The sequence below is a fragment of the Lepus europaeus genome, chromosome X (assembly GCF_033115175.1).
Source record: "Lepus europaeus isolate LE1 chromosome X, mLepTim1.pri, whole genome shotgun sequence".
Taxonomy (NCBI): Eukaryota; Metazoa; Chordata; class Mammalia; order Lagomorpha; family Leporidae; genus Lepus; species Lepus europaeus.
Genome location: NC_084850.1, coordinates 19,624,188 through 19,638,276, shown reverse-complemented (window position 1 = coordinate 19,638,276; position 14,089 = coordinate 19,624,188). Strand labels below are relative to the sequence as shown.

General features: G+C 40.4%; 1 protein-coding gene across 1 annotated transcript in view; it reads left to right on the top strand.

Annotated features, from left to right (window-relative positions):
• ADGRG4 (adhesion G protein-coupled receptor G4) overlaps window positions 1–14,089 on the top strand; it is a gene marked incomplete at its 5' end in the record, with an annotated part of 147,022 nt that overhangs the window by 95,495 nt on the left and 37,438 nt on the right. The window contains 2 exons of the mRNA XM_062182999.1: window positions 5,140–5,241; window positions 8,886–9,053. Coding sequence (XP_062038983.1) covers window positions 5,140–5,241; window positions 8,886–9,053 — 270 coding nt within the window. The remainder of the gene's footprint in view (window positions 1–5,139; window positions 5,242–8,885; window positions 9,054–14,089) is intronic.

The following is a 14,089-nucleotide window of genomic DNA, read 5'->3' as shown; positions in this document are numbered from 1 at the left end:
GCACTGCAGGTGGCAGCTTTACCCACTAAACCACAGTGCTGGCCCCCATATCGCTTTTTTGTAGTGGTTGTTAACCCTTTAGAAACCTTGAATAATATAACTGGGCACAGCTTTTTACATCATGTGTAATAACTCAAGAAACCACCTAATTTTAGTATAATAAAGTGAGTTACCCAAACAATTCAGTCCCACCAAATTCTGCCAGTGTTATACAGCAGTCACTATTATCCATGGTTTCACCTTCTGCAGTGTTAGCTACCTTAGTCTGAAACTATTAAGTGGAGAATTCCAGAAATTCACAGTTTTAAATAGCTTGCATTACAGGTTAGTGTTATAATTGTTCTATGTTATTGTTTAGTGTTGTTAGTCTCTTCCTGTGGCTAATTTATAAATCAGAGTTTATCATGGGTATATAGCATATATAGGCTTTGGTATTATCTGTGGTTTTAGGGGTCCATTGAGGGTCTTGGAACACATTCTCCATGAGTAAGGGTGACTACAATACACCCATATACTAACTGGGGTGTGAAAAGAAACAAAACGTGCCGTTCTAACTCCACATGCCACTTTCATCGCCTCTGGTAGCAGGAGTAGACATTTGAGGAACTCTCCACACCACTCATACTTGATTTTCTCTGAGGATACCAGCACTTAGTTTCATGCAAGATTGCTGACTCAGGCCCTGCTGATGATTCTACACTTTTTCTCTGGACAGAATTGCCTGACACAGGCTGAAGTATTCTAATTCAATACTCTAGCCCAACGCTTTAACCTCAAAGACCACCCAGCTTTGGCATAGTATTCCACAGAAGTGGTTTAGGAACCAGATGCCTTGTAGAATTCTTTCTCAGTGATGACACCAGGCCTCTCTCTGGCCCACTATGTCTGAGGAGAAATGTACTCATTGTATGGAAAGAAGGGTTAAAGCAAAGCTGGCAGAAGAACAAGAAAGCAAAGCAGTTATAAGCCTAAGAAGGAAGGAACAGGTGTTTTCAAAATAGCAAGGGCTCCATTCCTGTGGTACAAGAGGAGAATAATATATCTAAGCAGCGAGCCTACAAGGGTACAAGCAGAATTTAATTATATATATATATATATATATATACATATATATATATAATTATTTATTTGAAAGGCAGCGTTACAGAGAGAGGGACACACACACACACACACACAGATCTTTCATCTGGTGATTCACTCCCCAAATGGCTGCAACAGCCAGCTCTGGGCAAGCCTGAAGCCAAGAGCCTATAACTGTATCCAGATCTCTCCCACATGGGTGCAGAGATGAAAGTACTTGGGCCATTTTCCACTGCTTTCTCAGGCATATTAGCAGAGAGCCGGATCAGAAGTGGAGCTGCTGGGACTTGAACTGGCACCCTTATGATATGCCAGATTTGCAGGAGGCAGCTTAACCTGCTGTGCCACAATGTCGGCCCCTAATTACACATATTTTTAGAATTATTTACTTATTTTGAAACAGAGAGAGAGCGAGTGAGCAAGCTCCCAGTCCCCCTGGTTCACTACCCAAATATCTGCAACAGCTGAGCATGAGCCAGGCTGAAGTCAGGATCCTGGGACTCAGTCTGAACATTCTATGTGAATGGCAGGGAACCAAGTACTTGAGTCATCATCTGATGCCTGCTGGGATGTGCATTTACAGGGCTGGAATCAAAAGCAGAGCTGGGACTTGAAACCAGGTACTCCAGAATGGAATGCAAGCCTTCCAAATGATATCTTAACTGCTGCACCAACCTCTGGCCCCTTTCTTGAAGGTTAAAACCAAACAGAACCAAGCTGTCTTTGTCTGTCAGATATGCCTTATGTCAGTCAAGAGTCAAGCCTTCCTATTTCTACCTATAAGATAGAATGTGCCATCTTGTAGCCAGGGGATTTTCAGAACCCTGAACTCAAGTCACACACACACACACACATGCGTACACGCACACACAAATAACTTCTTTTTTAATATTTTTTAACTTTTATTTAATGAATATAAATTTCCAAAGTACAGCTTATGGATTACAATGGCTTCCCCCCTCCCAAACTTCCCTCCCACCCACAACCCTCCCCTTTCCCGCTCCCTCTCCCCTTCCATTCACATCAAGATTCATTTTCAATTCTCTTTATATACAGAAGATCAGTTTAGTATATATTAAGTAAAGATTTCAACAGTTTGCCTCCACATAGTAACACAAAGTGAAAAATACTGTTGGAGTACTAGTTATAGCATTAAATCACAATGTACAGCACATTAAGGACAGAGATCCTACATGATATTTTTTTTTAAATTGATTAATTTTCTATGCAATTTCCAATTTAAAACCAAGTGTTTTTTTTTTCATTTTCAATTACTTCTAAACAAGAATGTAGAGAAACAAATGAACGAAGCAGGCACTGCAATGATAAGTAGTAGCCTTGCAATTCCAGCTGAAGGGGGTCGCCCTGTTGTCAAGGAGGAAAATAATTATGCCCGTGATGAGGCATTCATGAAGGAGGGGTACACGAATAAAAATGTGGGTGACCAAAACCCCCCATCTTCTCTCATGCCTGTGTTCTAGTGAGTAAGCAGATCAATCTGTTATTGGGAAGGAAAAAGAAGGCTGTCAGGCAGAGAGGGAGAGCTGGCAGGCAGCCCATTGGAATTCACAGAATAACCTTTAAGTCTGAGAACTAAATAAACCAGGCTGAGGAAATCAGAGCAGTGATAGGTGCTTGGTGTCACTGCGACCCCTTGTTCATGCTGAAGCTGGAGGTATTTTACCTACTCTGAGACTAGTGTTTGCTTTCATCTGGTTGCTGCACTACCTTCTAGGTGGCTGCTGCTCAGAAAAGGAGGGAATGCTGCTGAATTCATTGCCACAGTTGTTTGACTACTAATGGAGCAAAAGCTCTTGGAGGGTTAGTGAGGCATGCTATTCTTTCAGCCTCCAGATTGCTGCCTCCCACCTGGAATCACAGAGTCTCAGGACTAGGGCCAGAGAAACTAAGATTTTTCCAATGCAACTTCCCTTCAAGTGACAGGAAGTTAACTTGCTTCTGCCTGAAACTTTGTAGGGACAGAGAACTCCCCAATGCGTGAAGCAGAGCATTTAACTTCTAATCAGCTCTGATTCTTGTACATGTCTTCCTCAACTGAGGGTAGCATAGTACAATGGTTAATACCTTGGTGGTGTGCAGTCAGATTGCCTATGTTAAGTCTTATTGTTGTCAGCTCAATATTAGATCTGTGATCTGGGTCAAGCTCACTAAACCTCTTGGACTTCTAGGTCTCTCGTGTGTAAACACGAGGCTAATAGCACAATGCCTATTATGCAGGCATTGCTGAGTAAATGCTAACTGTGATTTGTTTTAACATGTTTGCTTTGTGGATTCTTCCCATTGCTCCTGCTTCTAACCTGGCAACTGCACATAACAGACTTAATTTGTCCATTTCATGACAGCCCTTTCAGATCTCTGACTGATGCTACTGCCTTTTCTCACTCTATGTTTCCCCCTCCAAATTGTTTCTTATCCAGAAGCAGCACCCTGGTTCTGTCAGCTTTCCCTCAAGCTTATCACTATCCTTATTTTCTCTATTGTTGCCTACTTGTTTGTCATCATCCTCTTAAAACAAAATCTCTCAGACTGAACATCGTGCTGGTGAAAGGTATGGTCACACCAAGGCAGTTGAAAGATCACTCTCACCCACCTTAGTCAAGATCCTTTACTTGCACCAAGGCCCTAGTCAAACTTTGATTTAGAGGCATTTTCAATTGATTTATGTTCAGTTTGCAGTGGGTTAAGGCCACTTCACTGCTGTTTATTTATGTTTAAGACAACTGGTCAGTGTAGAGACAAGCTGAACCCTGTATAGAGCACAAAGTTTCCCAATGTGCACTTGAGCCAAAATAAATACTTAAAAGATCATGCAAGTATTGCTAAGATTGTAGAAACATTTGAGATTTTATGGATCAAGCACTTTGGAGTTCAAATCAATGAACATCTATTGAGCTGCCACACATTCACACATCGTGCTGGAAGCAAAAGGAAAAGTGATGAAAAAGATGAAAAGGAAACACACTCAACCCTTCAAAGAGCCTTGACAGGAGTTATTTCTGCCAATTCCACACTCAAATTCAGGAAACCCAATTGGGCCTCTGAGAACATGCAATTAGGATAAACTTGCATGCTGTTCTCATATCTCAAAGAGATATTTTAAAGGATGCTGGTAGAAACCTTAAGAATCTCCCTCCAGAAGGAAGTATGGTTGTCTTCTTGGAATTGTATCTGTGAAATACATGAAATCTGTTCTCTTTATATTAACACAAATTAAAAAAAGATAAAGAAGAATATTTCTTCCATTTGCAAGACAAGATCAAGGTTAGCAATGGAAATTGAGGGTAACAAACACTCGCTTTTGTCCCAGAGCATATGTCTTGCCTGTGTAGCAAATTATCTCCCAAGTTTTAATAGCTTAAAACAGCAAACATTTATTATCCTACACAGTGTTAGAGGAAGAGAAGCGTAACTGGGTCTTTCTGGTTCAGGGTCACTAATGAAGTTGGAGTCATCTGGGACTAACATAATCTAAAGGCTAGACCGGGTCTGGGGGATCTGCTTCCAGGAAGGTTCATTCATATGGCTATGCCCTGAAGCCTCTGTTCCTCACCATGTGGGCTTCTCCACGGGGATGTCAGAATGTCCTCGAGAAAGAATACCTGGCTTCCTTCAGAGCAGGTGGAGAGAGAGAGAGAGAGAGAGAGAGAGAGAGAGAGAGAGAGAGAGATATTTTTCTAACCTGATATTAGAAGTGGCATGTCATCACTTCCACCATTGGTATAGTGTGGAAGGATATCTTGTAAGGATGAGAATGCCAGGATGTGAGGCTCACTGGCAGCCATTTCAGAGACTGGATACCAGATGCCATAGCAGACCTTATCTCTCATACTCTACAATGGACAGCAGCCTAGAGAGAAAACAGTGAAGGCTTGATATAGACTCTTACACTATCTCTGAGAAAGAGGCTAGATAAATGACATAAGAAAACCCGTAATGGCACCAGGGTTCTGTGGGGACAAGAGCACACCTGGGTATGGGCAATGGGGACAACTGGTGAAATAAGCTGAAAAAGACAGACTTTTTTTTCTCCCGGTTTAGGCTTCCTCATTTTTGTGTTTTACTGTGTGATGAAGGAGAGTGTGCGGGAGCAGTGGCAGATACTCCTCTGCTGTGGGAGGTTGCGTCTGGATAACTGTTCTGGTAAGATGCCAGCTTGGGTAAGATTTTGAATTTTACATGGTTAACAAAACCTATTTGATTAACTTGCCTTTACATTGAGTTCATACAGAATCAGCATTAAAATAGGCAACATTTGCTTGTCATGAAAATGATTTGTGCTATGGATGCAACTGGAAACCATTATACTTAGTGAAATAAGCCAGTCCCAAGAAAGACAGATACCATATGTTTTCCCTGATCTGTGGTAACTAATAGAGTACTTAAAATATATTGTATTGGAGTGAAATGGACATTTTGAGATTCGATGATTACAGTCCTTGTCTCTACTGTTGAGGAACAGTGTTTTTTTCTTCTTACTGTTTCTTGAACTCTTATTGATAGGGTTAATCTTATGAGTATAAAGTGAGCTAAAAATATATCTTTGTAAAAATTAAGAGTGGGACGGACTTACCCCTAATGGTAGAGCTAGAAACGTGCCAGGGGATTCCAATTCAATCCCATCAAGGTGGCATGTACCAAATGCCATCTCACTAGTCAAAGTGATCAATTTCAGTTCACAATTGATCATAATGATAGGATTAAGTGTCAAAGGGATCACATAAATAAGACTAGTGTCTGCTAATACTAACTGATAGAATTAAAAAGGAGAGAATGATCCAACATGGGAAGCGGGATACACAGCAGACTCATAGAATGGTAGATGTCCTAAACAGCACTCTGGCCTCAGAATCAGCCCTTAAGGCATTTGGATCTGGCTAAAAAGCCCATGAGAGTATTTCAGGCATGGAAAGCCAAGACATTGTGGCAAAAAAAAAAAGTGACCTAAATGAAAGATCTCTGCGAGTGAGATCCCAGTGGGAAGAACGGGGCCATCAAAGAAGGAGGTACCTTTCTCTGAAGGGAGGAGAGAATTTCCACTTTGATTATGGCTTTGTCTAAATAAGATCGGAGTTGGCGAACTCAAAATGCTTCCATAGCCTTGGCAGTTCATGACAAGAGCCTCGGGTGATTACTGACGTCATAAATAAGAGTGTCAATTGTTAAATCAACAACAGGAGTCACTGTGCACTTATTCCCCATGTAGGATCTCTGTCCTTAATGTGTTCTACTATACGAATTAACAGTAAAATCACTAGTCAAACAGTACTCTATACTTTGTGTGTCTGTGTGGATGCAGTCTGTTGAAATGATCTTCTGTATATAAAGATAATTGAAAATGAATCTTGATGAAGAATGGGATGGGAGAGGGAGTGGGAGATGGGATGGTTGTGGGTGGGAGGGAGGTTATGGGGGGAAAAGATGCTATAATCCAAAAGTTGTACTTTGGAAATTTATATTTATTAAATAAAAGTTGAAAAAATATTAATTTAAAAAATTAAGAGTAGGAATAGGAGAGGAAGGAGGAAGAAGGGTTGGAGCATGGACAGGAGGAAGGGTACAGTGGAAAGTATCACTATGTTCCTGAATATGTATATATGAAATACATGAAACTTGTAAACCTTAAATAGCAGTTTTAAAATGTTACAAAAAGAAGACTGAGAGAGTTGTAGAAACCCATGAGAAAATAGATACTTTTCCAAAATCAAGTTTGGTCAAAAACTAAAGATCAAAGATAAATTTAAAGATAATAAATCTATTTGTTAAAGAAAATGAACTTTAAAAAGCAATGATAGGGGCTGACACTGTAGTGTAGTGGGTAAAGCCGCCACCTGCAGTGCCAGCATTCCATATGGGTGCTGGGTTGAGTCCCGGCTGCTCCACTTCCAATCCAGCTCTCTGCTATGGCCTGGGAAAGCAGTAGAAGATGACCCAAGTCCTTGGGTCCCTGCACTCGCATGGGAGACCTGGACGAAGCTCCTGGCTCCTGGCTTCAGGTAGGCGCATCTCCAGCATTTGAGGCCAACTGGGGAGTGAACCAGTGGACAGAGGACCTTTCTCTCTCTCTCTCTCTGCCTCTCCTTCTCTCTCTATGTAACTCTGACTTTCAAACAAATAAATCCCTTAAAAAAAAAAGCAATGATCACAGTAAATCTGAAGTCTGCTCAGGATTGCTTATTGTTTGAAAGAATGTGATTCCTTCTTGCCCCCTTGTCACCATTCTCTTAAGTCATCTGCTGATGACTATAGGATAAAAGCATAGGAATCATTTTTGGACCAATTTTGACTCATGGAGTGGAAGAAGACTAGAAACAGTTACAGCTTTGTCACAAGCAAGTGCATTGAACCAGAGACATTTCCTTTAAGTCAGGTCAAGTTTACAGAGTTTCTGGCTGTGCAGCAGGTCTGGAATAGAACTATGCCTAGCCTATAATTTTTTTAAAGATTTATTTATTTATTTGAAAGGCAGAGTTATGCAGGGAGAAGGAGAGGCAAAGAGAGAGAGAAAGAGAGGTCTTCCATCTGTTGTTTCACTCCCAATTGGCTGAAACGGCCGGAGCTGTTCTGATCTGAAGCCAGGAGCCAGGAGCTTCTTCCGGGTCTCCTATGCGGGCCATCTTCTACTGCTTTCCCAGGCCATAGCAGAAAGCTGGATAGGAAGTGGAGCAGCTGGGACTTGAACTGGTGCCCATATGGGATTTCGGCACTGCAGGCGGCGGCTTTACCCGCTACACCACAGCACCGGCCCCGTCTATAATTTTTTAATACTTTTAAAAAATGAGAATCTAATTCAGACCCATTGTGGAAAATTTGGGAACTTCAGAAAAATATAAGCAAAAGTCAAGAAAATCTTCCAGGATCTTATTACTTAGAAGCTGCCACTGTTAATATTTAAAATATTTCTTTCCAGTCTTGTTTTGCAAAATTGTTTTGCAAAATTAGGATTACATTAAATAAAAAAAGCTATATTTTTCTGAAAAAGGAAAATTTTTTGTGCTTTTGAGCTGAGATGAATGAAGTCAAGTGAAGAATGTGACTGGGCACCTGTTTTAACCTAGGGAAGCTTTATTTCAGCCTACATTCCTTGGATTGCTACCCTAGCTGTCACTTTGGTCTTGCATCTTGATTTAAAAGAATATTGGTTGAGTGTCTGCTGTAGTCTAGGCATTGGGTTGCAGGGATTTCTGTCCAGGAGGCTACAGTGGGTTAAGTAGATATGGAAGCAAGGAGTGACACTGGATAGGGCAAGAATCTGTCAGCATTTCTATAGTTGCCTCACCAGTTGGCTGCTTGGGTAGGCTGGTGGCCCTTCCTGAACAGTGGGAGATGTGGTGGACTCTGATGTTGCCTCTTGACACTGGCACTTCATTTGAGAATGTCTCTAGTGCAGGCAAACTAGTGTTCTGTTCATCATCCACCCAATTGAGGCAACTTCTCTCAGTCTCAGTACATGGTGCAGTCTGTTTCCTTTAGAGAAGGCAGTGATTGAACTCTGAGTCCCCCCGCCTCTATTCTGGGCATGTCAGTAACTTGCTGGCCCCTTTGCTATAGGTAAGGCAAGGCATCCTTGGCAAACGCATTAGCCCCTCCTATATAAACATAACAGTACCAACTTCTTTCTCATCACTTCATAGAAAAGCTGACTTAAAATGTACACTGTTTGAATTGAGCTTTTTAGTTTTTAAAACAGACTTATTTAGGTATAATATACCATAAAATTCACCTGATATAAGTGTAGAATTTGATGCATTTTATATTATGTTTAAGTTTTTAAAATTTCTTTTCAGATGGGAGCAGCAGATATGGGATAAACGTTGGATATAAGCAGAAGAGAATGAAGAAAACCTCTAAGCACAGATTATTGACAGCATCCCTCAATTCAACTGCAACTAGTTCCACTTACAAATCTTTGGGCTCTGCACAAGGCATTCCTTTAGAAATAAATTTCCCAAATGGTGAGACAAAGAAAACTATGTCATTTACATTTATATTCCAAAGGTACTAAATTAATAAGGGACCATGTACTGCATCTTGGGTATTACTTTCTCGTCAAAACTAAATGCATGTGTGCAAGTTTATGTCTAAACTCACTCTTGGCTGAGAAAGTATACTAAGAAGCACCTATTGAGTTTAATATGTACAAATTTGACAGGTGATTAGATTTATGGAGAAGAAAAGAGACTAGAAGTTAAAAAAAGTATGTTATCTCAAAAATTGAAAGAAAAAAAAAGAATGGAAGGAAGGTGAAGAGGAAATGGAATGGAGGGAGATAAGTATTGTTATTCCCTTAGTATCTTTATGTATCTTTGAAATACATGAAATCTGTTCTCTTTATGTTAATAAAAATAAAGTTAAATTTTAAAAAACACACAAAAATAGGTTATTAAAAACAATTATCAGACACTATTGAAACCAAAAGGAACCTTAGACATTGTCTAGGCCAAACTTGTCATTTTTGCAAAAGAGGAACTTTAATCATGGAAGAAGAAAATGCTTTGTGAACAGTTATTCAGCTCATCAGCAGCAGAATTTGGGCCAGCATTCTGGACTTCTTGCTCTCAGGGCTAGTTCACCTACTAAGATTCTCTAAGCTTCATATCACTCTTAGACTTCCATAGAGAGTCATGTTTCTAAGTAGAAAAAGATATGGAGGTGAGAAGAGAGTGATGGTGGAGAAAGTGTAGGGAAAAGATTGGTCTATAAGCTTAAAGTAAAGAGAAAGGCAAAGTAACCCAGAACTTGGTGCTTTGATGACACTATGCTCTGTGCTTCTAGTTGCATGATGTGCAGTGGTCTTTGCCTTTTTTACAGATCAAAGTAGACTCCAGTTCACACACACACATAGACTACCTTTTGTTGGTCTGGCTATAGTCATTCCCCTACCTTCTCAGTGCTGGTGGTAGAACTGCCTCATCCACTTATAATTTTCTTCATGTTGACTCCAGAACTCAGTTCTGTTTCCAAGGGTTGCAGCCAATCTGGAAGCCACATGGATTAACAAAGCACTGGATTTAGAGTTGAAAGGGGTTGGACTCATCCCAGCTATGTCCCTAACACTGTGACCTTAGGCACATCACTTTCTTACTTGGAACTACATTGTCTTTACATTTAATATGAGGGGGATAGAATGGAAAGTCTCCAAACTGACTCCCAGCCTCAGAATTGTGGGTAAGGAAGCTCAATCTTTCAGTTGGGACTAGTTGACTACTTAAGGAGTCTCGGTCTCTGTGTTTGTATGGGAAAGTTAGTGGCACACATGAAAACAAACTTTCCCTGGCCCCAAGCAACCATCATACTCTGGCCATCTAATATGTGGATATGTTCTGGTCCTCATAATGAAGACACTAGGAAAGCCCTACACACAAAAAACATGGGTTGTGGAAATTCCTTAGTAGACGATGGTTGGGGCTGATTGGTAAATACCATTTTTGCAAAAGGGTCAGTCAGTATTGGCTCCACTGCTGTCCCTAGGGGATATTGTTTTATTAACAAATACAAAGCCTAGATATATATGCAGTTGTTTTTAGAGGAAAATAGCACATGGTGTGTCCAGGATTTTAGTGTTGTACCAAACAACAAACTTGGAGAACCAAGGAACCTGGAGCATTTGATAAAATTTTCTATTATGTATAGTGCCAACTTAAGTAGTCAACTGACTTCATAGGATGCCCCAACTGAAAATGTTCTTTTTCTTTTCTTTAATACAGATGACATTGGCGAAGATCCCTATGGTTTCTCTCCCTTGAGTTGTGAAGCTATGCCTAGTTATGTAAGAAGAATGTTACCTGCAGAACTCAAAATGAGTTCCACTCACAAAGAAAAATGTGCTTTAGTAAATCTTAGTATGGATACCTGCTTTCCCCCACCCACAGACTGGGGAAAATGTTGAAGGTGTGAAGCAATCTTCTCCAACCTCATATTCTAAATATTATCTTGGAAGGGGCAAAATGAGATAACATTTAGTGAATATCAGAATAATTCTCCTACTTGTTATTGTGGTTGTTTATTTTCTTGGGTAAGTTTGGAGCTTATGATTATGATACACAAAGATATTTCAAAAAGTTTGTGGGAAAATGTAATTAAAATATGTTTTTATTTTTAAAAACTGGTGTCAGGTGCAGCAGATTAAGTTGCTGCTTGAGTCACCAGCATCCCATAATTGGAGTGCTAGTTCCAGTCTTGAATGCTGCACTTCTGACCCAGCTCCCTGCTAACACACTTGGGAAGGCAGTGGAAGATGGCCCAAGTAGTTAAATTCATGCCACTCATGTGGAAGACCCGTATAGAGTTCCTGGCTCCTGGCTTCAGCATGGCCTAGTCCTGGCCATTGCAAACATTTGGCAAGTGAACCAGTAAATGGAGGATGGATCTCCCTACCTCTCCTCCTCCCCTGTATTTCAAATTTTAAAATAAATATACCTTAAAAAAAGAAAAATCTACTTTGGTATAGAAATTTCAAAATACACATATAGTTTTTTTTCATGATATGCATCTTCCATAAACTTTTTGAAGGCCCCATGCACTGGGGGAGAAAAATCTGCATTGGATACTTTGTTTCAAAAACTATAAATGCACATACCTTAAAAATTTTTTTAAAAAATGAAGACTAGGTTCTCTATTGTCCTTCCCATGAGATAAACAGTTTTAGGGCTCCCAAGTTTCAGGACACCTGGATGGCCTGACACAATACCTACAGGAGAAGTAGAAAGGAAAAGCTACAAGGTTGTACTTTTTGGGAAAAAAAGGAAGACTCTGCCCTGTTCGCCTGTCATGACAAAAAGCACCTGAAATCCCCATTATTGAAGTCACACTTTGGATTTAAGCCCCTCATTAAAATGTAAACATGTTTTCTGAAAAGGGTGGCTTGTCATTCTACAGACACCTATGGATTCCTTGTGGAGATTGATTTCTGAGCTTAGGAATATAACAGGACAGAAGTGGCTGAAGCTGCTTATTCTCCATAGAATGGAAAGGGCAGGCCAGGGTGAGCGGGAAGAGAAGGAAGATGAAGGCTAGAAGAGTCACCCAAAGGCAGCAGAGTGATCAGTGAATATAAATTGAGTTAGCTTTGCGTTCCATGGTTGAGCATGATGCGACACCTGAAGCCTGTCCCAAATACTACCACTGAGATTACCTAGTCAGGCATGCTGCTCAAATTTGGCCTTGAGTAGAAATGCATAAGAAGATGGACATTCTGGAAGGATATACAAGCAAGTGGTTTCAGTGGTTTCTTCAAGAAGGACTGTGTATCTGGGAGCAAGAGAGGAAAGGGGCTTTACTTTTTTACCCTATATTTCTTTGTATCTTGTACTGGGGGAAGATAGTGCTTCATTAAGCAGTAAATACATGAAGACATAAATAAAGATAATCAGATTTTTCCAATGATAAAGAAAGATAAACTCTAGGGTTTCAATTATAGAAATCAAGTTTTCCACTGTCATTGTGAATATATGTGGTACAGTGGACTGTGGAGACAGCAGAGATGGGTTCAAATTCTACTTCTTCAATGTGTGAAGTAATAATAATTGCTTATTCATTATGGAATTGAAGTGAGGCTTCAATAAAATGAGAGCTGAAAATTTTCTAGCACAAATAACAGTACATCTTAACTCGTTTCTCTTTCTACCCCTCACCTGCTTACCATGTACGCTCTCATGACCCCACTCACCATGTCTATCCCATTAAAGATACCACATTTGATATTTCAAGCAAAATTTAACACTGACTATTAAGACGAATGGGACTGGTGCCAGCCACAGGTAAAAAGCTCTTAGTCCCCCTTGCCCCATCTATCAACCTACACACACACACACACACACGGTAAGTAGGCCCTTAGACCCCTGGATATGTGCCATCAGAGTTAATGTTCTTAACTATGAAATGTTGTCCTGAGGAAATGCCACATTGTTCCCATATGGCTCCTATTTTGGTAGGGGAAGGTAAGTGTGTGTGTGTGTGTGTGTGTGTGTGTGAAGGAATGAACATAAATGATGAGCAAACATTGTCATCTGTACTCAAAAATAGATCTAAGCACAGGACTTGGCTGTAATTAGGAAATCCACAAATGTATTCATTTTGCAAGGGGTTCAGTTTGGGGGATCATTTGACCACTACAGTGTCCATGATTGTACATATTTTCAATGAGTAATAGGACCCTGATTTTTGTGCTTTTGCTGGAGTGATGGATGGAAAGTCTGTTTCTAATGACCTGACATGCTGTCAGGAATAGAACATTATTTAATAGAAAAAGTTCATGATTCCTGTCATGACTCCTCTTGCTAATTAGTAAAACATGGCTTTTCTGCAAATTAGATGACAGTTTGAAACTACAAGGAAAACACTGATTTAATATCTTTCAGGAATCCTTTGGTTTGTTCTTTCTGGGCCTACAAAATGGCTAACACTTGTGTTAAGATAGACTCAAGTAATTAGGGAAAAGAAACCCTTAGGACCTTGGGCTGCTTTCAATCCACAGTCAACTCCCACATATTCACGGGGTCCTGGCATGGAGAAATACATCTGGATACATCATATTTAGACCACTTCTCCTAACAGCTTGCTGTTCACCAGGGGGAATCATATACACACTGGAATAGTGAATGATTTAAACAAGGACATGGTAGAATAAGGGAAGTACTTCACAGCCAAGAAATGCTGCAGGATTCAATTTGGATGAGAGTGGGGTAATTCTGATGGAGCCATCAGGGTTGGGGGTGGACAGCTTGTGTAGCACTAGGTTCCATTTATTAATACCAAAAGCAAATGATCTTTATTTTTTTTTTGAAGAATTATTTATTTGAAATGCAGAATTACAGAAAGAAATGGAGAAACAAGAGAGAGAGAGAGAGAGAGGAATCTTCCAACCGATGGTTTACTCCACAAATGGCTGCAATGGCCAGGGCTGGGCCAGGCCAAAGCCAGGAGCCAGGAGCCCCATGTGTGCCTCCCACATGGGTGAGAGTACTTGGGCCATCTTCCATTGCCTTCTCAA